The 26,026-nt window shown below is 40.1% G+C and overlaps 1 protein-coding gene across 7 annotated transcripts in view; it reads right to left on the minus strand.

The window, feature by feature from the left end:
• Positions 1 to 26,026, minus strand: part of Veph1 (ventricular zone expressed PH domain containing 1) — a 236,848-nt gene that overhangs the window by 89,356 nt on the left and 121,466 nt on the right. For all 7 annotated transcript variants that reach the window (XM_063249249.1, XM_063249247.1, XM_063249245.1 and 4 more), the window contains 2 exons: positions 9,640 to 9,849; positions 8,652 to 9,049 (listed from right to left, as the gene is read on the minus strand). In XM_063249249.1, the coding sequence (XP_063105319.1) occupies positions 8,652 to 9,049; positions 9,640 to 9,849 (608 nt within the window). The remainder of the gene's footprint in view (positions 1 to 8,651; positions 9,050 to 9,639; positions 9,850 to 26,026) is intronic.

Raw genomic sequence — 26,026 nt, forward strand, 5'->3', positions numbered from 1 at the left:
TGAAAGGTGGAGGTAAGGGTATTTGCTTGTTTTTTCTTTTCTTTCTTTTTGCTTTTCCTTCTGACACAGGGTCTCATTATGCTGGTCTTGAGCTCACTTTGTAGCTTAGGCTGGTCCCGAACTTGCAGTGATCCTCCTGCCTCAGCCTGCTCAGTGCTGGGATTACAAGTGTGCTCCACCACACTTATCTTGCTTGTTTTTTCTTAATGATGTTTCCCACCTTCATAAAATGATGCTGGTATACAGTAGACACTCAAAAATATTTGTAAAATGAGTAGTCAGTATGAAAAGGCAACATGCCGCGCACCTAAGGGTGGTGCAATTTTTCTGCTTAATGCCTACAATTGTGAATACACATCATTACTTATAGAAGGTACAATTATACTCCAAAAGATGGAAACTTTGGACTTTAGTGATAATAATGTATCAATATAGTTTCATCATGGGGTCATGCCAAGTTAAAAGCTGCCACATGCAGAGTGAAGGGATAGCCTACAGAATGGGAAAAATTATTTGCCACACATTCCTTTGACAGATGACTAATATCTATGATTTATAAAGAACTGCAAAAGTTAGACCTTCCCCCCAAAATAAAAGACCCAATCAAGTAATAGCCAACTGAAATGAATAAACACTTCTGAGAAGTACAAATGGCCCAAAAATACATGAAAAAAATGTTCAACAAATGAAAATGACAGAGATTATATTTTACTCTAGAAAGAATGGCTATCATCAAGAAATCAAATAACAAATTCCAATGAGGCTGAGGGCTGGGGAGAACCCTTCTACATTGCTGGTGGCAATATAAATTAGTACTACCATTGTGAAAATCAACATGGAGATTCCTCAAAAAATAAAAACTAGAAATTCCATTTGACCCAACTATTACACTTCTATTTATTTTCCTAAAAGAGTTAAAGATATTATTTTGTAATGACTCATGCATACTCAAGTTTATAGCTGTACAATTTGTAATAATTAAATCTTAGAAGCCACCTATACATCCATCAGTATAAAGACAATGTGTTACTTATACATGGTAGCATATTACTCTGCCATAAAGATAAACAAATAATGGATGCACCTAGAGACCATAGTGTTAAATGAAATAAATCAGACACACAGCTTAACTACCTCATGGTTTCTCTTATATGAGAAACCCAAATTATAAATAAAGAACAAGGGAAAAGATAGATAATAGGAAGTAAGGAGACAGAGTGTTCTCAAATGGGTAGGGGAATCGAGGAGGATGGCGGGGTGTGGATAGAGGAGGGGAGTGGGATGTAAAGCCAACTCCCCACGAGGAATGTAATCATCATATACTGCAAACATCTACTCATAAAAACTGAAAAAATGTAATTTCATCGGTTGCACAAAGTTTCCGCTGCGGCGAGGGACACGGGTAGTGGGGGAGGTTGCACTGAGCGGGTGGCAAACACGAGGACTCTGTCTTTCCTGCTGTTTCGCTGTTAACCTAAAACTACTTTAAAGAATAAAGCTTATTGCTTAAAGAAGAGTGATCATCAAAACCCATGAGTCAAAATCGGGATGCGAGCCTGCTCACGTTCACCCACATACAGCGTCCTTCTGCCTCCTGACTTTGCCCGTGTCCCATCCCTGCCCTGACTGTCATCAGGTGTCCCAGGCAAAACTGCCTCGGAGAAGTGCTTCTCCGCCCACTCCGCCAAAGCGGCAGGCCTGCCCCACCTCCTTCCCGGGCTCTCAGCTTTGTTTTGCTTCATAGCATTCATCACTGCTTTGCATTTATGCTGCACATTTTCTTCATTCGCGCTTCCTTTTATTCCACAGAGTCAGTTTCAAGCAGGCAGGGGCCTGATGTTGTTTGGTGCTGCATCCCCAGTGTCTAGCATTCAGTAAGTACTCAGCACGTTTGGCTGAACGAGTGGATCTCTGTGGAGTGGTTTCCTCCTAGGGCAATGCTCTGCGGATGCCTGTCCACCTGCACAGAGAGCTTCTCAAGTCCATTTTGACCTTGCGGGCTCTGGCCCCGCCTTCCTCACTCCAGGCATCTTCCTGGGTTCACTTCCCTGCTCCTCAGGGCCAGCTTTTAGTCCTTGGCAAGGACTGTGCTCTTTCTCCCTAAGGGATCTTCGCACATACTCTTTTCTCTGACAGACAGCTCTGTTTTGCACTGCACTTTGGCTTACATTTCTTATTTCTTCTCCAGAGTTCTTCTCAGGGAAGCTTCCCTGACTACCCAGTTTAGGTCAGATCCCGCGTGATGTGTCGTCAGAAAGCCACATTCCTTTCTCTTTGTAGTTAGATATTTACATACACACCGGAGTTGTGTGATTAATGCTTTAATCCACAGAGTAAATTCACGAGGCAGAGATTATGACTGCTTTACAGACAGCTGTATTCCCTTCCCACCTCGCAGGGGTGAGTGCGCATCAGATTCTCAGTTTGAAAGTGAGCATGACAAATTCTTCTGTTCCCAAACAGGTCCCATAAGCATATTCAGAGAATATGAAAAATGGCCCGTCAGTGCATCACTAACCAAGTTCTCAGGTTAGAGAGAACAGGAAGGCCTCGGGTGACTGACTTGAATCCCATCCTGTTAGTCTCGCAGCAGGCTCTGTATGCACAAATACTAGAAAAACAGAAGACAAGGCACCTGGGCTGTGAGGTGTTGGAGGTTTTCTTGGGGACAATCACCTGCTCTTGTCACTAGCCACACAGGTGAGATATTACTTTTCAGATTAATGTGTTTTTTTCAGTTATCTGAATTTAATTGATAGTAGAAAGTTATTCTTTGATTAGACAGAATCACACTCACTTCCTGATATGGTATTATCCTTCCTGCATTTGCAGCTTATTTTAATGTTGGCAGTTTATGAAATTCTTGGTGTAAATATTTCATCTGAAAAAGTGGTTATTTCTGTACAATGTACCTTTAAACAATTTATTTTTAAAAGTTTGTTGACTGTTTTATAAGAAAAGCAGTGTTTAATAATCTTTCATCTGTCCCTAAAATGGCCAGGGCAAAATGCAGACCCAGGAATTCACTCTCCTTTGCTTAGCTCCCTTTTGTTCACCGCGTGCAGGTCACCTACACGTGACTCCAGCCTGTCACCTCTGGGCAGAGTCAGCTGCTGCCTACGAATATACATCTTTCTGACTGCAGCACACATACACACCTGCCAAATGATCAGATACCCCAGCCCTTGGCTGCCAACTATGTGACTGGCTACATTTTTGAAAAAGCATTAAAAAAAATCCTCTATCAGCTGATGTTTGATGCAAATGGTAAGAAATTACCTATTCTTTTCTCTCCCCCCCCCCTTTCCTCTGTTTTATTAAAACCTTTTACTCAGTCATAGAATCTCCTTTCGGTTTCTTGGATACCAGGTCTTCTGTATCAGAATTCAAAAATACAGATTTTCTATTTACTGTTTTTCAGTGAGATTTGATGATATCCAAGGGCATCTATAGCCCATGTCATAATGAAAGGAAATGGAAAATGCAGCATTCCCCTTACTGAAATCTGGCATGTGGCAAATTGGACTGGAGTGAGCTTTTCTGAGGGAGACCCTCAGTGCTTAGGATCATTTCATATCCTTAGAGCAGACAATCCCAAACAACAATAACTGATGACTAATAATCTCTGAACATGAGCTTCCCTAAAAAAGGTTAAAGTTACTGACTGCAGATATGAGCATAACTTTTTATTGTAAATACAATACATTTAGACAAATATATTTACGAATATGAAATATACCACAGCAAACTACTGCTTTGAAATATACTACAGCAACATCTCCTTCTCTTTTTTTAATGAGGCTGCCCTGAGTGTGAGATACATTGAAATGCAGTCCTGTGCATTTTTGATTCATTTACTCTAGCTTCTGATTATTTGTTAGTAAGGTTCCCTAAAAATCTATTAGAGGCATATAGTGAACACTGTATTAGAGGAACTGACCACTTCAAGGTTTTGGATGACTTATTTCATTTACAAGTAGACTATCCCTTTCAGATCTTCTCACGAAATAACCTAAGAGTATCTATATGCACACAAACTTTATTTTGTGCTCTTTCCTGGTTAGGCGAATTCATCTCGCCTGTCAATAAATATCAGTAACTGAAGATGAGGCAAACGTTGTAAGGGACATTTTCTTCACTTATTTGTTCAAGTGAATCTTAACTTTCTTTTTTAATTTTATGGAGGAGTTCTTAAAAATAATATTAATGAGTAATAAGATTATCTGTCATCCACTCTCTGTTGGGACTTTGTGATGTGTTAAGCTGTGGATTAATTGGGTGACACCTTCACCAGTGTTTGTGGTCATACATCTGAATCTTGTTTCTACTCTTGCCTACGAACATGCAAGGGCAGCAGTCTGATACTATCTTAGCACATCAGTTTTGGAGAGGACCTTATCAAAAGAGTCTGTATGCCTTTCTCTAACCATAGCCTTTGGGTGTTTCTACAGCAGACGACTGGAACCAGAAAATGTGTGGCAGTAAAGAGGAAAGCTCAGCTCCCATGATGTCTGCTTTCTCAGCTGAAATTCAATCTCTGGAAAAACAGAAATTCCAAAGCACCAAGAAAAACATCTATAGAAAAATGTTCCCTGAGAAGTGTTCTTCAAAAAGGGCCTGGTGCATCATCTCAATGGAGTGAGACACCTGGGAAAGCAACATTTTCTTATTTTTCTTTTACATTCTCAAATTCTATTTTGAAAACTTTTCAAATTCTTCTCTACTTCTAAATATAATTTTCTTCATGGAGAAATTGTCTTAATCCTGCAACTAAGCTAATCTATTTAAAATGTTTTGAGAACTTCCCCCAGTACCATTAAATTCATGACCATTGTCATCGTGCTCCAAGACTGAACCAGAAGGGTGTAGGAAACAGCACTGGCCCTGCTGCTTGGTCACCCCAATACTGATGACAGATTTAACTATGCACAAAACTTTAAGAAGGGAGCTTCATTTGTAAATACAAATGGAAACACTTCCTGATGTTTACCGTGTGTTATATCTTATTTGAAGAAAACTCAATTCATATGGGTGGATCAGAGAAAGGTCCGACTCACTAGCTTAAAAATTAAGCTTTCTGCAAGTGAGGCTTCTTGATATGCTGTACAGATGGGAAGTATTTTCACCCAATCAAGATATACTTCAAAGCAAACTAAAGTAACATTGATGGGCTTTTAGAAGTTTTTATATCATCTTTTATACAATTCCAGAGATGGGCCAGATTTTCAAAGATTTACTTTAGTATCTTTTAAAAACCTCTATTCATTTTTGTTCATATGAATGAATAGCAATGACTCAAGTTTTTAAAATGCCCCTTGGCAGATGAACTTGACTTTTGTGTATAAATATAAGTGACATTAACCATCACTCTGCTTATGAATATGTAACTTTCAGGGGTTGGTAATTCCTAACCAGAAAGGTAGAACTCAGGAATGAGGTACTGACCTGGCAATAACAGGTTATTCATACCGAAATGACACTTCTGACTCAACTTCAGTAAGATGTTGGGTTTGATACTTTTCCAGATATGATGATAGATTTGCACTCCTTTGCCTATCCTGACATGATCAATACCAGGCAATAATAGATGGCTGGGTGGGTTAAGAATGTTATTTGTGACCTTGATTCACCTGATACAAAATTTTGCTATTCCATAACTGGTAAGGTTCCAATTCCTCTGACACCACTTGTTACTGAAGCATTAGGTAGTATATGAAACCGATGTTTTGTAGGTCCAAAAAGTTGAATAAAAGTCTCTCAAAAAAATAAACCTAATGCTAAAGGAATTTTTTAAAGGTTGTTTCTTCATGTTCTTACAGTAATGTCAATCCAAAACTTTCCTTGTCTGTTGTTTCCTCCTGGCTGTTTGTCTTTTAAACTTTAAATATTGCAGAAGTGGGTTTTTTGTTCTCTTTGTTTCTCAATTGCATAATTCACTGAGAGATCAAATATATTTCTTTTATACCAATAATGCACAATATACTCAATATAACACAATTTCTAAGTTCGAATCTTTCTTCAATAAGTTCTTAAGGAAAAAAATGTAATATTGTTCTGAGTGATCTTATGACAGCAAGCAACAGCCAGATGACTGCTGGCATTCACTGAATTTATACACAATCTGAAATAATAACTGCACTCCCCTGCAATCAGTTGGGGTCCTTTTTCGTGAATAAATTAACAATGAGTCATATAAATCTCTCATCCCTCACACATATCCCTATGCAAAGAATTTCCCAGGAAATTGAAGAAGTATGAATGAATTCCAACATGTCAGCTTAAAAAATATGCACTCAGTTCCAGGTCATCCCTGATAGAAAATATCACTATCAAAAGAAAATACTTTTTTTTTAAAAGTAAAGATGATGGATTCATGCAATATTCTGGAAAAAAAACCCCAAGTCATTTAAGTAATTTTGTCTCTAAGTAATTTTAACTCCTCAAATAATTCAAGGCAATAAGAAGTACGTATTTTTGATAATTAGGTGTTGGATGTAATTCTGCAGGATTTCCTCTGCATTTCGACAAAATTAAAACTGATTGTATAGCAAAACTTTCATATTTCAGGCAAAACTGAAACATACACACACACACACACACACACACACACACACATTTCTAGTAATGGAAAATGTATCTTTAGATTTCCTGCTTTAGATTCTCTCCAACTGGTCAAACTGGGAAATCGATTTCAGCCCCCTTACATTAAATTCTCCAGCCTGCATATTAGATATATAGCAAAACATACAACTGTAAAAAGCTTACTTTGATTGAGGTTTATTGCTTTTAGATATTCTTATGCTCCAGGAATTGTCTAAATCATCATTATCTAAAATTTAAATCTGGATATGGAGCAATATTACTTTTATTGTTGCTACTTTTAAAAAGTTTAAGAAGACTATTCCAATTATTGCAAACACTTTGCAAGTGTCAGATTCTGCACGGATATGCTCTTCCTCAAGGCTTGAGCCCCTTCCCCTGGGTTAGCTCACCAATATACTTCTGATCTGAGGTGTGAAAAGGAACGGGAAGGGGAGTCTGGGAAATAGGACCCTTCTAGCACCTAACCTGGGAGTCGGCAGGCTGGTGAGTTTGATTTGGACCCCTGTCCTTCAGCTGTATTTCTTTCTGGAGACTGACATGTCTGACCTTTTCTGTGAGGTTGTAGCATCTGAGAAGATGGTATGTCCAATCAGAATGTCACCTACTGTTGTGCAAAATATAAAAGTGAACTGGGAAATTTAATAATCAAAGTAAATAGTAGTTTCAAAAATTAAAACAATGTAGTGCATATGCCTGAAATCCCAGTGTTTGGGAGGCTGTGGCAGGAGTGCTGTTGTGAGTTTGAGATCACCCTGCACTATTTAGTGAGTTCAAAGCCAGACTGGGCTACTTAGCTACTTACCCTGTCTCAGATGGATAGATAGATAGATTTGAAAATGGGAAAAGCTAAGCAAACAAGTAAAAAACGGAAAAGATTTATGATGAATGACATCTCAAAACTGTGAGTAGACTCACATTAATTATTTCCCTTTTCCTTAATTATTAATTATTCCTAAGAGTTGAGTATGTCTTGAAAGGCACTGGCACTGATCGTGTCATTACTTAAAAATTTACTCTGTGCTCTGCATGGTTGATGCTTATTTGTTGGTCGGTCCTACCTTAACCTGTAGTCCTGCGGAGGTCTGGTCTCTAGCATTCTCCTTTTGACCCTGCCCTTCTTTCTGCCTGGCTCACACTCTCACTGGCTCCTGACCTCCTGACAGGTGTTACAGTTTTCTTTCTGTGCTCTAATCTCGAGGAGAATTGTGTCTTCTGTGTCTTTTTAAATTTTAAAGAGATTAAGACAAAAGAGGATATAACAAAACAGATCAGAGCAGAACAATTTTTTTTTTTTTTTTGCAGTATCAAGGATCGAACTCATGACTCATGACCTCAAGCTTGCCAGGCAGGTGTTTATGCCACTGAGCTAAATCCCTAGCCCCAGAACAGAACAATTTAAGTAACACAATATTTCACCACAAGAAAACCCGAGATAACAGTAACTACCATAATGTCTCTTTCTTTGAAATAGTTGAGCATAGCTTCATATGCAATAGTATCAAACATAACAAAATAGTATAAAACCATTCAAGAGAATGAAAGTATCACAGGGTATTCAGAACCAAATAACAGAAAACAAACAATATTCTGTCTAACTCTTGAGTGCTTTAGGGCACAGTACTTGGGATACAAGTAGCTGAGTGAAAGACTAATCTGTTGGAGCTGGTGCTTAGGTCTGTGGTGGCTTTCCTGTGAGATTACATGGGTACAAATGTCACCGGCAGGACCCCCACCCCAGAGCCTGCTGCAAAACCGTAGATTTCTCTCCAGGATTTTTATAAACATTAGAGACATGAAACCGAAAATGTGTCATGAAGCTTTGCAAAAATCAGACAGCCAGTGGATTTAGACACATCTAAGTAGGCTCAATAGGAAATAGCAAGTTAATTAAATATACTAAAGGAAGACTAAAATAATGGAAACTGTTTTCAAGTTCTCTCTTGCAAAAGACCTATAAAAGGATATGGTACTTTCTCACTTATGGGCTTCGTTCTTGTTTTTCAGTGACATCTGAGCTTTCTCAAGTTCGGGGGGTTGGAAGCACTTACCTTCAATGGTGCACTGATCAGGAATCGGGATCTTCTTCATGAGTTCCATGGCGTAGGCCTTCACTTTACTGAGGTTTTCCTTTAGATGCAAGTAGAGCTTATCCTGGTATTCTACAGTATTTGTGGTTTTCTCTGGAGTTTCTCTCTGGAAGTTGTCTTTACTAGTTTCTTCAACCTTTCCTGACTCTATGTGTACAATACTCGGGTGCGAGGCTGAAGAATTTCTCAGTTGTGCTCCGTGGGTGTCTGTCCTAAGGGGTAGCTTGTCACTTCCAGGGCTGAGCGGGTCTATTTCTGACAGAGAGACGCTGCCCGGTATTCCTGCACTCTGTTCATCGTCCCCGCAATCTGAACTTCCAGTCTTCGCGAGCACAGTATGCAAAGCCAAACTTTTTGACCTATAACACAAAAGAGGGTAAGTTAAAGAGGTTAAAGAAGTCAAATTACCATTCGCTGGCAAGGAAAGGCATAAGACACCAGATGGTAATAATACTAGGTCATTCCTCTGGAGTGTGCAAATGTTAAGAGGTTGATAAAACACAGACCAGCAAGTCATGTAATAAACCAAAAGTTGAAAAATCTAGATCACCTCCAAACCAAATCTTAAAAAAACTTGATTTCATGTTAGAACTGGCTGTGAAGTAGTGGCTTGCATAGTTTTATTCTTTCCCTATCTTTGCTTCTAATTTTTTAAAATTAGGAATCAAGAGAAGATACTGACAGTCATTCTCATATCGGCATACCTGTGTTCCAAAAGTGTTTTAGAAAAATAATCTATGGGGTTGTCTTTGATTTCTATTCCCCACTTAAAATAGTGAGTGTCTTTGGATGGTACGAGTAATGTGGATAGCTTGTTTATGAAAAGATGGAACTGTAGGTGGCCGTAGGTAACAGATATGTGTAAGAAGTACCTCTAACGGCACAGTGGTAAAACCAGTTACAAACACAAAGTGCATATTTCAAAAAACTAACCAAACAAAATTCATACCTGTTAAATCGGATGTTTTTTCTTTCTTCCTTAGAAACGTGGCCTAAGCTGTATCTCCTGATAGATCCAGGGGTATTGCTCTCAGCATTTATTTTATCTTCAAAAGCCTGAATTTTAACCTGAAGCTTTTCATGGTCTTCATTTTTAGCTACCGTGACGTTGACTTCTCCTAGTTTCTCAGGGAGTTCAATATCAGTGCTAGTTTTTCCCCTAAAGGAACAGAAATGATTGCTTTAGATGATAGGCTTATATGCCCTTTGGAAGACTCATAGTATTCATTTAACTGTCTCTTACTCAGAACTGAAACTTTGCTAGGTAATTTTTGTTAGTCATTTAACAAATATTTATTGAATATCTGCTACATACATATCTTTGCTTCTATATCTGCTTCTATATCTTTGCTTCTATATCTACTCCGCTGGAAGTTTAGAAACATCGAGGTTTATGTCAGCTTTTGTTCAACATTAGGAATACTTTTTGAAGATTTCAGAGAATAAAATTGAGTTTTTATAGAAATCTATCATATTCTTATTTAGAAATGCTCCAAAAATATGGCTTTTATGTGAAATTCATGCCAGGCATTTTAAAGAAAATTTCTATGTGCTGGTATTTTGTATTACAATTGATAGAAGAAGAACATTTCATAAGGACTCTAAATGCATGCATTGTTAATTTGTAGAAATCAATGCAGCCCCTTTGCCTTCAAGGCAAGCAAAATCTTTCTGAATTCTAAAATGTTGGAAAAAGGCATTTTTCCACGAAAGATATTAATAGTTCTAAAAATCTTTATAGAACAGTTTATATACCACTGTGAGTCATTAAAATGACCTTCTTTTGGACAGGGGCCATGGGTGATGTAATTTTGGGGCTCCCCTTAGAGGTCACATTGTCCTAGGTAGAGTAAAAACCTATGGAAAAACCGTAGAAATAGCTCTGCGATCCTCACTGAGCAATGAACAATTACAGGAAAACAGCATTGTTTTTCTCTTATCTGTCTTCCTGAGCCATCCTGAGCTATTTCAATTTTTATTTAACCACTATCAAATGTAGCAGTGTTACTGTTAATTTTTCTTATAAAAACAAGGTAAAATTAACTGTTTTTAATCTTGATAATCCCAATGGTTTATCTTTGCTTGGTTTGCTTTGATTCTCTCTCTCTCTCTCTCTCTCTCTCTTTCAATTTTTGTTTCTTGACACAAGGTCTAGCTATGTAGTTCAGGCAGGCATTGAACTCACTATGTAGCCTAAGTTGACCTTGAACTTGCAGTGATCCTCCTGCCTCAGCCTCCAAAGTGCTGGCATTACAGGTTGGACCACCATACCTGGCCCTTACTTGGCTTTCTTTGGTATTTTTTCTTCATGTTGAGGATGGGCCCCAAACTTACAGAAAAATAGTGTTTAAAATGTATGGTTATTTTTTCCTAAGGGTCAGAGTGAATGGGCCTAATACTGAGAGAGGTTAAAGAACAGCACATATTTTTAAAAAGGTGCCTGTTTTTCAGAGGGAACACCAATGCAGGAGAGCAAGTAACCACAATTTTTTCAGTTACAGTTTTCTCATTTTAGAACAGGTGAGTGCACAGAGCTGGACACTGTGGCTTTTTTGGCTGCCCTAGAGAATCATCCTGGCCTTGAGGGAGGGTCCATGGTGATGGACCTTCAGTGATCAGTAAGTCTGGCTGAGGGACAGCTGCTGGTGACACCAAGTGGGAAGGAGATGAGGTCATCTATTGTTCATTGCCTCATAAGGTCTTGCTGATAAGATTTAAATCACTTTCTTACATAGTTTTATGTTTTTTATGGCTTTGCAAATATTCAGTTATCTATCTGTCTCCTCCTTGACTGAAGTATACATGGGGTTGCAAGGAGTATAGAGAAGAAAAGCCGATCTTGAGAATTTCTCCATTCTGACCTATGTATTTGGTACTACCCACACAAACATATGGAAAGCTGTGACATCTGCTATGATTCAAATTTAAAATGTCCCCTAAAGGCTCACTCATTCAGAGGTGGGACTTTTGAAAGGCATTGGATCACGCGAGCACTGTACTTATCAGGGAACTAACTTACTGACGAGCTCAAAGCCGAGTGTGCTGTTAGGAGCTGGGGCCTGGTCAGGAGAGGCTCACCAGGGCTGCCCTGGAAGGCTGCCTCTCCCTCCCCAGCTCTCCCTTCACTCTGCTTTCTGGACACCATGCATTGAGCGCCTTTTCTTCCTCCATCCCCTTCTGCCAGGCTGTTTCTGTCTTGGAGTCACCAACCATGAACTGAAACCACGAGCCAAAATAAACCTCTTCTTTAAACTGTGAGTGTCAGGGATTTTGTCCCAGAAAGAGAGTGCTGGAGACATGTTCTACCTAATACTCTGAACTTTTACCCATTTGAATGAAAACAAAGCAACGCTGTCACTGGATGATATTTTATAAACCATGATGATTAATAAGGCTAACTTTAAAAAATCCAATAAATTCTCTCAGTGCAAGAAGTTTTGGAAGTTATTTATTTTCTGTTCACATTAGTCCATGTATAGTCACTAAGAAACCTATTCACATTTCAAAAAGAAGATGCCTTTATATTTGAACTTTATTTCAGGCATTTCTAAAGCTGGGATCATTAGAACATAAATATTTATAAAGAATATAGTATACCATAATATATATATATGTCATATACTAAACATACAATATGCAGTATAGTAATGCATACAATCTTATATAATATTTAGAAGATCACAAAGCATACCAATTGTTAGAGGAATAATTTCTTATGAATTCATAAATTTTTAATAAATTTCTGGGTTATAAATATTTTGTAATAATAGAACTTTCTTTCCCCTAACCCTTCAACTTTTGTATGATTATAGTAAATGTCCCAACATAATTGAATTAGGTTCTGATTTTTTAGAAACATTTATGAGATGGGGATGTAGCTCAAGGAAGGAATACATGCTTAGCATACATGGAGTCTTAGGTTCAATTCACATACACAATTTTCCTAATGTATATATGTTTTAATTTGTTTTTCTGTTTTCTTTTCTCTTTTTTTTTTGAAACAGGATTCGGTTTGTAGTTCAGGCCATGTGCCCAGGTTGCCTCAAACTTGCAGTGATCCTCCTGCCTCAGTCTTCTGAGTGCTGGGATTACAGTTGTGCACCTGGGTATTTGTTTTAGTCCCTATATTAATTTTGCTTTCTGTCAAGTGGAGATAATTAACTATGTTAAACTCACAGGCTGCTAGGAAGATCATATGACAGAGTAGTGTGAGGCAGTATTCTGCTTTAGCCAGTTAGGGAATATCCCTAGTTAACAGACATTCAATTTTATTGCTATTACTGTTTTCACTGCATTATAACCTTGCCATCTGTGGTCCAGAAATTGGAAGATCAAACTTCCATATCTGAGAGGAAACCGATGACCCCTGAAGAAAGCCATGTCATCTGGCACAGTTCCCTTTCCTGGTATGTGTCTCATTATCAGGTGTTGTTTACTAATGCCAAAGCTTGAATGGGTCAGAGCTCTAATAGCTGGGAATATGCTTCCTTCATTTTTTTAACACCATCTGGAGAAGATGAGAGAAGGCAGGAGAGAACTCACAGGTTATACCCAGACACCCACTGACTCCAAAGGGATGGGTCTTCTGCCTTCAGGCTAGGGATGCCAGCAAAATACAAAACACCTGGTGAAGTCTGAATTTCAAGTACACAACAAATGTTTTAAAGGGTAGTTAGTATTATTATTGTATACTTCATAAACTAAAAATATGTTGTGTATATATTTAAAATATTTTGATATTCACATGTACATATTTATACATGCATAAATAAAAATGTATATACATGTAAGTACACATTCCGATTTATATATGTATTTATCTTACAATTGTTTATATGCTTATTAATATTTAACATTTATTATGTCCCTCGAGAGGGGGATAAAATTATAAACTAAACACATTAAAAGTTGTGTGTTCATTATCTGAAATTCATTTTTACTGGTCACATCTGGTGTTGCTCCCAGGATGAACCCCGGCTATTGGCAGGTGGGGACCTGTACTGATGCTTGGCCTGCTCCCTCCATATCTGCACAGTGCTGGGCACGGCCAGCTCCCTGGAATGTCTGTGAGGCAGCAGAGACCATCTAGGTGTCCGAGGTCAGCTTGCCCTGTCATTGGCTCCTGAGGTCTACCAGATGCCCGTGAAGCACTGTCCATCTGAAATGTGGGTGACACTGTGATTTGTTCAATGTGAAATGTGGGGAGGAGAGAGCAAAAAGCAAAAATAAGAGGAGTGAAGAAGGCATGAAAAAATATCTGCACCAAAGAACTGATCTCCAGATGGGAGGCTGATAAATGTTACTGAGTAGAATTCTCCCCACCAGAATTTTCTCTTCTATGTGTATCCCTTTGTTTTCGTGATCTGAAGATTTGTAGGGAACAGAGGTGACAAAGAAGAGTCACCAAGAACTTTCACTGGGTGACAATCTACCTAGGCATGTCCCAGGGTGTTTTTCTTGTTGTTATTTGGGTTGTTTGTTAATTTTGCTGGGGATGAAACCCATGGCCTTGCGCATGCTAGGCCGGTCATCTCCAGCCGCCATCCCTAGGGCTTCAGGGGTAGAGAGGCAGGACAAATTTTTTCCCAATAGGTTAGAAGGTCAAGAAATGACAGACTAGAAGCCTTGGTTACAGGAACTTTACAGTGTACAGTTCCTGATCCTTCATTTTTCTTCTTGCTTTTAAAATATGATGTCAAATGATGAAAGGATTTTCTCAAAGACAATGACATTTTCCAGTAATAAACAAAATTTTTGCTTTCCTTCTAGAACAAGCAAATGTACCACAAATGTAAGAATGCCGATCCTGTGTGTGTGTTTGTGGGAGTGGGGTGAGGGCCAGTGGGCTGGGCTCACTGGGGTTATTCCTTTTTCATTTGTCACTTTTAACTCCAGAGGTAATTTTACAGAAATGTTTGCCAGAGTTCCATAATCCCCTAAATATTAACTTGGCCTTAACTCAATATGCCACATTACAGGAGCCTCAGATGATTTCCAGTCTGAACAGTTTCTGGTCTCTGTTGCCAAAGTAAAGTTTTTTAAAGTACCTCTAGGGATGCCAGGGGGAGGCCTAATGACCTCCCTCTTGCGTGCACTGGGACTCCCCTAAGAAACAAATTGGCCCTTGGGCAGCTTACTGCTCTCACCAAACTGGGAGATGAGACCATAAAGCTGGCAACGGTGAGAGTTGGCAACCTCTCTTTTTGGCTCCTCAAATCAAAGAAAATAATAGTAGTTAATGTTGGACAATCTTGGCTAAGGATCCCACATCCAGGATACGCACTCCTGCAGAGCTAAGCTTGTTAGAAAAGTCAGAGAACATAATGGAGCAAATCCACATTGAGTCCTAAATTCTTAGGATGCTATTACCATTATCCTTCAGATATATCACCATAAGAAAGGCAGAGATGATTTCTCAACCCGAGTCCTATCCTTTGTTTGAGGACTGGGATGAGTTACGCTGCTGGAGCAGTTAACCTGGAGTACTAAGGCACAAGACAATGGTGATTTAGGTCCTGGTACTCTTCTGTCTCTTACCAGCTCAGTGGGCAAGACCAGAGACGAGCAAGTGCCCAGTTATATGAGACTCAGAATTTAGCCATAGCAATATAGAATTTCCTGAAAAGGGATGCCTCCGTGGTTTATTTCACATATATGAGATTTTTAAAAGGCCTCTGAAAAGGATAGAGAATGGGGGAATGGACTGATCGTGACCTAATATACGAAAGACTGAGGTTCATGCCTCTAGATTCCTGTTTATCAGGGATGTGGCAAATCTCTTTATGACTATATAGTTCTTGTTTTTGTCAGGTAGAAATGGAATTATTGATATTGCCTATACTGGTGAAAGCTTTCAGTGGATCCCGTAGGGAATGGGCAGAAAGACTCGAAGTGGTAAAACCATGGATGGCAGCTGCCTACTGTGAACATTTGTCTTTGAAAGAAGGAGGCCTGTGTAGGAGGTGCCACATTGGAAGATAAGCTTTTCCTGAGCAGAGCCAGGGAGAACTGTAAAATCTCTCCTCCCCCTCCAGGAGCCTAAGATATGTTACAGAAGGAGAAAGCTTCCTATGTGTGAGCATTACAAGAGTTGAGATACGCAAATAGTCAACTTAAAAAAACCTTTGTACTCTTAAGTATGAGCTTTAAGTAACTGTAGACATTGAGGGAGAAATTTCTGCAACTAGGATAAACTGTTAAGTCCTGGTCCAATGAAGTGACCCATCCAATGTAGAGGTTGTTATTTGCTCACTTTTCAATCGTTTAACCAACATGGGAGAGAATGAAACATAGACAAAGAACAAAAAAATATGCAAAGCCTGTACCCTGGATGCTCAAAGTAAGACCCTGGGCCGGCAGCATCAGACCCACTTTTGGGAGCTTATTGGGCACACAGCACCTCAGGCTCTGCCCAAGTCTATGAAATCAGAACGTGCATCTCAACAGAGTCCCTGAGTGATCAGCAGCACATGTAAGTCAAGACACGATCATTCAGACATGGAAAAAACAGGACAAAAGCTGAAGTGGACCAGGGAAGAGGCATGTTTTATTTATCACACAAGGCTGCTGAGCATTTTGGGAATTCCACAGCAAGAGGCGACATAAGTACAAGCACTGTTTGGATTTGGAGGGCTTTGCCGTCTTCAGTCCTCTCAGAGCCTCTTTAAATTCCAAGGCCAAGGGATATTTTCAGGTTTTGCCATGGACGGATACAGGTTCAAATGTCTCCCAAGTTGTTAGTTAAGGTTCCCGTGTCTTGACTCGGTGTATGGGAGATCAGCAGTCCTAATAGAACATTCTCATAAGTTGCCATCAGACGTGGCACATGTTGCTGGCACACTTTGTAAACTATCAAGGGGTATGAAAATGTAGTGGTAACATTGCGTAGCACTCTGAAGCTGGAGTGGGACCAACACGTCCTTCTTCTGTTAGGCTGACTTCATCACTGGGAAGGAAAGCAGTTAATGGGCTGGCAAGGGATTCAACAGTTAGCACTGTCAGTCACTTGCATGTGACACTGGAAGAGAGGGGAATAGTCAAGATTTCCTTTTTTTTTTGACCCTTTCATAGTCTTTACCTGAAGCAAGATATCTTACCACACTTTTAATAACTAGAAACAAGGCTATTCATAAGCAGAGGAGTGGAATTGGTCAAAACCACATCAGTGATGGCGCTGAGGATATAAATACTGAAATGCTGTCACTTCACACCTAGTTTTCCTGCACGTCACACTTACCTATAGAAAGCCTTGCAGGGAAGATAATAAAAAGCCCACCTTGGCCTTATAGTCAATATGAATAGCATAAAGGACTCTTTCTCCCTCAGCTGAAATGATGTGTGCTCATCACACTTTATTATTAAATCTCATTCAGGCTGCAAAGGAAAGTTTGAGGAATCAAATGCTGGCCATTTAGACAGAGTCCTCAGACTTGCTTGGGTTATGTTGCAGCAGAGTTTTAATGCAGCAGTTTGCCAATTATCTGTGGTAAAAGTCTCCTTATGTTTTATAATTTCATGTGTTTATGACTAGAATTGTTGTGAAAAAAATTACTAGAAAAATACAATGACGAAAACAAGACATGCAATGTCTACTGATCAAAGACTTCGATGTGGTAACACAGTCAAAATACTACAAAATTTCTAAGCCACCCCCTTTAAATTTTTGACACAAGATCTCACTGCATAGTTCAGGCTGGTCTTGAACTCTCTATATTATCCATGCTGACTTCAAACTCATGGCAGTCTTCCTGCCTCAGCCTTCTCAGTTCTGTCATACCATGTGACATTATGGTAAGACATAGTTTGCAGATGGGGCACTGGTATGCGGGGGCACACTTTGAGTGGTTCAGCTCAGAGGAATGCTAAATAAAATCACCCACTTTAATGCCCATCTTAAATAAAGTACTAATCCTAATAGCTCCTATTTACCAAGGACTTTCAAAACATAGGCATTAAATGTGGTAAATCCAGTTCATTAGTACCTCCCTGAACCACAATTTTGCTTTCTGAAGTTTCAGCTACTCAAGATATTAAATGGAAAATTTCAGAAACAAGCAATTTTTATGTTTTATATTGTGTGCCATTCAGAATAGCGTGATAAAATCTTGTCCCATCCTGTTCTGTCCAACTGGGACTTGAAGCATCTTTTTGGCCAAATGTGGCCATGTCATATGTACTACTATGTTAGTTATTTTTCTCTCATTGTTGACACAAAATACCCAACACTCAAATTAAAAGAATGAAAGGTTTATTTAGCTCACAGTTTGTAGAGGTTTCAGTCCATAATTGGCTAGCTCCAAGGCAGGATGGCATATGGCAGAGGGGTGACCATTCATGGCAGCAGAAGAAAGCAACAGTAACAAGCAAGGGAGGAAGACAGAGAGGACAAGTCTCTTCCTGTCCCTTACACTGTACGCAGACCTTCCCCTAGGACAGATGTAGCACTCATAGTCTTAATCCCAGCACTGGACCATGAATCATTTATAACTCTAAATTCAAACACCTCTTAAAAGCCCCTCATGAGCATTGAGGGAGCATCTAGTCACAAACCATAACAACTCCCCACCCAATTACTTAGGAGCTGTCTGGTATCCTACCAATTATTGTGGCATCACAATATTTATGTGTAAGTAACCCCACTGTTTGTTTTCTTTTTTTTTTTTTTTAATTTGAGGCCCCAAGCACAAGAGTAATGAAGCTGGCCAATTAGATAAAACAGAGTGATACTGGTAATTTAGAAAAGCGGCAAGTACAATAGGATATCGTGAGAAGGGAAGAGAGAAATCACACTCGCTTAAATCTGATCATAGCATATTGTTATAATTATTTCTACTTTATTGCTAATTATTGTTTAGCTTCTTGCTATGACTAATTGATACATTAAACTTTGTCATAGACGTTTATCTATTGAAATAAACATAGTACATACAGGTACAAGAATATCTCAATACTATCCGGGATTTCAGGTCTGCACTGTGGGTCTTAGAAGTTATTCACCACAGATAAGCTTCTATTGCCCAGGAACTACTTCTCACACAGTTGGGGGCAGGTCCTATGAGTAGCTCCATTTATAGATGAAGAAAGAAGCTCAGAGACGTGGAATAATGTCCTGAGAGTCGCTGAGTCTACCCGGTGTTGAATGCAACCTCCTCCAGAGCTCACTCCGTTTCAGGCCCATTCCTAACATACTCTCCTCTCAGAAGGTGTTTCATTCAGTTGTGTCTTACTCTACATGAGGCATAAATAATACATGTTGTGGGACAGGTCACAGCACAGTAACCAAGAAGAATTATTACAGTCTAATAGCTCTGTGTAACATCCTGTGGGATCCAGACCACGGAACAGAGTTCATATGCAGTCACAAAGCAGCCTTCACAATGACTGGAGATATGAATTTTGGCACCTTCTTTTAACCCAAACTGAAAAGATTTCAAAACTCAGAACATACGCAAATGGCAGCTTTAAAGTTCAATTACGACAGATGGTGAAAAGGAACAGGGAACATTTGGGGATCCAAAACATTCAGCAGCGAGGGAGGTCATCGGGTCCAGTGAGGGCTGTTTAAGAACTGTTGCTCATCCCACTTGGGGCTGGAGAGGGTCCTGTCCCTTTCATGGCTTCTCCTACACCTTCCTCTTCCCCAGACTAGAACCTACCTGTTCCTTCTTATCGGAAATGGGGAGCCAGGCCACAGGAGCTTGACACAGGCTTGTTTCCTTTGCCGTGCATCTGTATTTGAACATTGCTGTGTCCCAGGGAAGGGTCCTGGATCCTTCGGCTGCCATTGCTCTGCTCCATCCATGCAGAGCTCCAGTCCCCACCTCCTCTGTGCACACCCCACAGAGCCATCCCTTTTGGGGCCTCACACTCCCCAGGGCTCCTTTCATTGTCTCCAACTCTGACAATGGTGTCTTCTACCTACATCTCTTGCTGATAAACAAATTCCTGAAATACCTTTAAAGACCTTCCATCACCCTACATGCTGTTTAAAGAAGGACAAATGGCAGAGTAATGAACAACAGATGGAACATAAATGGTACCACATGTCAGACTTACCCTCTTCAGTAAGAAGAGGGGCAAGAAACCAAAGCCTTGTTATACACAGAGGACTCACAGCAGCCACACTATTGCCACAAATGCTGTTTGGACTTTCTTTCTGTGCAAGTGATAACCGTGGATTTTTCTAGATTGAAAAGATATACACATTTCTTATTAAAACTCTCTTTTCATTCTTAAAAATTACCTTGGTAGTGTAGAAGTATAATCAGTTTTTCCTAGGCAGGAGGCAGTGCTGACCAGAATATCACATGTTTTTGATTATGGTCAGAAACTAACTTACCTGGGCCAACAGTTGCTCTAAAGACTCACTTTTCTCTTTGTATAAACATGTCGTGCCTAAAAAAGTAGGAGTTCCTATAAGCATTTTAAAGACCATGTTTTCCCCTGAATACTACTTTGGAGGCAAGAAGAGGGAGAGAATGTGTGAGAATGGGTGGGAAGACCTTGTAGGGAAGTGATACTGGGCTGGAGTTCTGGAGAACAGCAGCTTTCACAGGAAGAGAGACACAGGAGGGCACTCCAGGGGTTAGCAGAGTCTTCATCTGGGTAGGAATAGGTAAAAGTGACATTTGACATTCCTTTGATTTTTTTTTTAGTTACCCATGAAATACGGTGACACTAACCCTCTTCTGCACTAAAACACAGAGATTCCCTGAACCAGACTAGAGAAAGAAAACGAAAGGAAATTCTCTGAGTTTATGTTTGGATGCTCATGCTATTGTCTTTCCAGAAATTACCACAGGTCTACAAAATGAGTAGGGGTGAGGGAGAGAATTCTACTTTGCTCCTGCCTACTAGGTTTATGATTATGATTTAACATGAAGCGTATAGAATCTTAAGGCATATTAAAAGACTTTGCAAAGTATAACCTAAGTGAAGTCCCTGGCACAGGATCTGGCTCATGGTAGAAGCCGGTTTAAGCTTGGTGAGACCTACAACAGCATTATCTGCCCACCTACAGCAGAGTGGGCCCCTGTTCTTTGTAATTCCTGCCCTGCACACAGTGAAGAGTAGTATCTTAAACCCTTAGGCGGTATCTTGGGGCACTCTGTACGACAGTAAGGTCAGGCTCTGGCATGCCTCCGAGGTGTCAGGCTGAGAACTCTGGAATGATGCATTGTGAAGGAAGAACTTGTTTTTTAAGTTTCACAGAATTTTTAAAAAAGATTTTTACATGCCCTGTTTCTCGGCTACACATTAGGATCGCACATTAACTCAAATCCCCACTTTCCATTGTGGCTCATTTCTTTGATGTTCCTTACATGGAACTGAGGCTGGACCAAACTGTGGGGCCGCTCTGAGGACAGATTTGCTAGGACCAGTGTCATGTGACATAATCTCCTCATCGCGTTTCCTTCTGCCCACATACTGTCAGGGTTTTGTTTCTTCCCCTCCACTGTGTCATCTCTTTCCATTAATACTGAAATCAGTTTTATTCCTACACGTTCCGTTTTGGCTATAATTTACCTTCCACCCTCTTGTTTTACTTGCAGGCACAATTCTTAAGAACGAAGAACAAACATAAAATCTTACCACAACTGCCACTATTACCACTAAAACAGCACAAGATCATAATAACAAGCTTTCCCCTGAACTTTCCTTATAAACAAATTCTTTCTTCATGATTTTGATGGCTTCAACTAAGGTCTGAAAGCCAGATTTGAGGGAGCCATCACACATGCCCCCCGCATTTCCCCAAGCCTGAGACTGGTAGCTGTGTGCAAGCAGCCTTTCTCCTTCGTCCTCTGGCTCCTGCCTTTTTCTATCACTGTCCTCTCTATCTACCTTTTCTCGTTTCTCCAGTCGACTTTCCTACCTTTGTCTTCTTTTACAATTTTCATTTCTCAAATGTTTCATCTCCAGCTCAGGCCTGGACCTGCCCTCCTATGGGGCTAAGACTGCTTGTGACAATTTGCCCCCTTTCTGATAGTGCCTGAGGGGCACAGCCAGCCTGATGCCACATTCACTTGCCAAAAGTGTCTTCCAGTCAAATGATCAATAAGCTGAATGTCTGCTAGACTGAGTGCTCAGTCACACAATTGCCAGGAGAACATCTCTCTCCCTTACTCTGAGACTACCTCCCTGCAGGCAGACAGCCCTCTGGTTAGAGGCTACCCAGACGGCTACATAAAACATTTCCAGGTTCAAAAGATCGAGCTCTCTTTTCTCATCCTGGCATTTCTTCCTAGCAATCTGTAATTGCTGCTGTAACCCTTTTATTTCTCTGAAATTAACTTCAAAATCTAAATGCTTTGGTTGGCTGTTTTGTTATTTAGCCCCTCTTGTTTTTATTTAACATAAACCTTCTTTGAAACAGAAGAACAGGAAAAATGCAAGTGTCCTCACCTGGTGCATCTTATAAAACTCACCCAATTTATTCAAAACAATTTGGCACAAGGAAAGTTCGTCTGCTTCAGTTTTTCCTTCTCTGTAGGATGCTAATTGTTTTTCTTTTGATAATCTTGTAGTTTTGGCCTGAAGTCTAAAATCTGGCCCACTGAGTTATGTGTCAGATTTGTAAATTAGCTGACATCTGTTTTCAATTTCATCATCTCTAATTTTCTTTCAGTATCTATTCACTCTCCCTTTAATTGTAAGGATCAGGTCTTGCTGTATGCTCTAAACAAAGTGTAGACTTTTTTTCTGCTTTGGGGCACAGATTAAAATGACAGAAGCAAAATGGTCACAATGGAGGCTATTCAGGGAAAAGGTGTTGGGAGGGAAGCCTTAGCATCCATCCCAAAGAGGATGAGCGTTGTCACAAAGGGCTAACTGTTTACACACTCGTTTTAAGGTTCCCATGGAATAATTACAACCTTTTTTCCATTAGGAAAAGATTGGCAGTGTGTGTTGAACTAGGCAGTGTGTGTTTGAATTGAGAGAGGCTACAGTGGTGATGGCAGTGGTGGCATTTGGGATGAGTGGTAATCTTTTCATCTCTTCATATTTTGCTCTCCTTTAATGTATTCTCATACAAGTAAGCTTATATTTTTATAGTGAAACATGGTTTCTTTTTATCTACTTGTTGCTATTTGAATTTGGATTAGTTTTTAAGGATTAATTTTCCCATTCTAACACCTTTGTATAACACTTTTTTTTCATTCATGTAAATGTTTTTTTTTTTGTACACACAACCTGAGAGATGTCTGTTGGTCACTTGCAACCTTGTGTATGTGGATGGATAATAGAGAATGGATGTTCCACTGGCCAGGACATGTGCTTGAGCTTTTGCTTCTGACATAGGAACCTGTGTTGCCTGGAAGGAGACATGAACAGGCTGCTTGTGTATGTAGTACAAAAGGGCTCCCTAAGCACTAGCTGCAGAGACCTATCCCACATTTCAGAAGCCACATCATGAGAATCGCCCAAAGTGTTTTTACATGCTGCCATGCAAAGGTTGTCACTTGGTAAGATGTGTCTATAGAAATGGTGCCTGTATACAATGGTGGTTCTCAACTGGGGGCAATTTTCATGTAGTTAGCAATGTGGCAACAGAACTGACTATCAAAAACTGAGAGGCATTGGTGTTGCTAGTATCCGGTGGGTAAAGGCCAGGGTTGTTGGTAAATATTCTATAATATATAAGACAGCTCTCAATCAAGAATTATCTAACCCAGATATTGATAGCACCAAGGCTGAGAAACCCTCACTAAGGCATTTTCATACTAAATCAGATGAGAATACATTTTTACATCTCAACCAAAGCTATGGAGTTGAGATAAAGGGATATATTCAAACTAGCTTCCTATGATGAATTGCTATTATTGACTTTAATGACCATATTGGGCAGATCATATTCTGTGTTTATTGGGGCTAAGAGAGCCTCTTAGAAAGACTCCCCTTTTTCTACCTCCTTTCTGATTAACACCATCCTTTTTCAGTTCTATACAACCACTCCTTCTAGGTATCTCTGGGTTTTCATTTGTTCTCCTCTCCATATCTTCTTACCCCTTGTGTTTGATTAGTTCCTCATAATTCTGTACTCTCAGAATAACAATCAGTTCTGACTTCCAAGGCTTTCATTAACTTCACCCAGGGCTCCCTCAGAACCTAACAGACTCCAGCAATATCAAAGTCCAAGTGCACACACTGACTGTGGACCCTCGTGGGACAGCTTGGCCCTGCACCCACCACACTGGACGGAAAGTATACTCTCCTGACTGAATGTGCACTTGTTTGTTAAGACAGCTTCTTGTTGCTTTTAAAATCCTTGTTTCATGCGGGAAATAGCATTCGTCTTGTTACTCAAAAACCTTGCAGAATTTGACACGAGTTTCAGATTGTCTCTACTGCAAACTGAATCTCCAGAAGGGAGTATCTTTCGTGCATAGGCTCTGAAGTGTGAGGCCGAGAGCTTTGAGTCCCTCCTCTATCATATCGTCACTGGGTAGCACTGGGCAGATGTCTCACGTGGTGGATTGACAACTGGCAGTCAACTTGTAGCAACCAGCTGAACTGAATCAGCATAGTGCTGGATGTGGAGGGCCCATCCGAGGATCACTGCCAACATGAAAAGGAGAAGTGGAGAGGAAGAAGTAGTGTTGTTAGTTCTCTGGGGCATTGTTGGTTCTGGTGCTTTGGTTCTCCTGGAGGAGCTTGTCAAGCTCCTTTCCTATTATAAACTTGACTGTTCTCATCAACAGAGGAGCTTGGGACCTTGTTGTCACTAAGAATGACTATGGTTCATTTTGGAGGAACTCTGGTCCTTACTTGAGCATCACTTCCTGGCTCCAGAGAGGAGATGGTGTGCTGTTCAGTCTCTTGGAGAAGATAGGCATGCAGGCTTCCTAAGAACTCGACTGTTCTCACTGTTGGAGAAGCCCAGAATCTTCTTGTCACTGAGGATGGCCATGGTACTTTTCTCAGAGTCCTTCTCAGAGTCTCTGGTCTTTACTTTGCATGTTGATTCCTGAGTCCAGTACAGATCCCTAAGCCTGCTGGCACAGATCCTTCATCCTCCTGGCACAGACTTTCTGGCTTCCATTGCTGAGCTTTGGGCCTTCCCAGTGCAGATTCATGAAACAGACTTGCATGAGACATTGTCATGGATTCTAGGTATTCAGCAGGACACACATAGAACATTGCTGTGGGATCCAGGTCCCCAGCTGGATTTTTTTGGGGTCTTTAGTGTGTGATAGACTTCCTGCACTTCCAATGTTTAACTCTTTGGGTGACCATTATAAAATAATACCATAAATTATGTGTCTTGTATTAACTTGTGTTTCTTGCAATCTGACTACAACATCTCACCAGCCCCTGAGCTATTGTTACTTTTTCTTTCTGAGCTTCTGTTCCTTTTTTGTCGTATGGGAGCTCTTTCTGTGTCATAGGATGCTCATGAGGATCTAATGAAATTACATACATTTTTGAAAGTGCTAGTTGACTTCTGGAGTTTATTTTAAAATGTTAAATATCTTTCTACCAAAATACAGCAGAGAAAAATAAAGCCTCTCCTCATTCTTGCAAGTTTTTCTTTATTTTTTTCCAAAGACAAACTTCTTGGGGTGATTGTATGCATTGTATCACTCTCATTCTTCAGTCACACACTCCTGTTTTCCCCTGTCCACATCACTGACAGCTCACCCACCACCATTGTTAATAATTTCTTCATGGCTAACACCTGTGGACACAGTTCTATCATTTTCTCATTTGTCTCAGAAGACTGAGACATTCTCACCAATAAGGCCAGAAGAAGCTTCCTGAAATGGAGTCTAATGATACTGTGCTATGGACGAAATCCACAATGACCTCACATTGTCTACACAGGAAAATTCAACATCTTTAGGAAGGTGTAGCAATTCCATCAGCCTGTGTCTCCTACCTGCTACTACATCTCCAAATGTTGCTCTTCTTGTAACATAGTCCTTAGTGCCAATTGTTTTTAGAAAGTGCCAGGCCTTTTCACCAACTGCCCACAAAACAGCTGATCATCTCTCAACACTTGGTTCAAAACATCACATTGAGGGCAACCCAGGTGGACCCCCTCCTGTCTCTCAGGTGCTACTCCTATTCTTCCCATTTCTATTCCCCGGTAAAATTTCCTACTTTTAACCTCCATTATCTCTTAGAATTGTTCTCTGATTTTGGAGAACACAAACTCAGTGTATCTGACATCTAGCAGGTTCGGAGTTACATTTACTTCCCCTATACAATTTTGGAGGCCCCAGAATGATAATTGGAAGGAAACTGAGATGTCTGCCTTTCTCTTGTGCTCCAGCTACTTGTGATAAGAGGCACATGTCAAGCCAGCATGCGATCAGCTGTCAAATGACAGGTTT

The sequence above is a fragment of the Cavia porcellus genome, unplaced genomic scaffold (genome assembly GCF_034190915.1).
Source record: "Cavia porcellus strain 051 isolate PalLab524CR breed Dunkin Hartley unplaced genomic scaffold, mCavPor4.1 scaffold_5, whole genome shotgun sequence".
Classification (NCBI taxonomy): domain Eukaryota; kingdom Metazoa; phylum Chordata; class Mammalia; order Rodentia; family Caviidae; genus Cavia; species Cavia porcellus.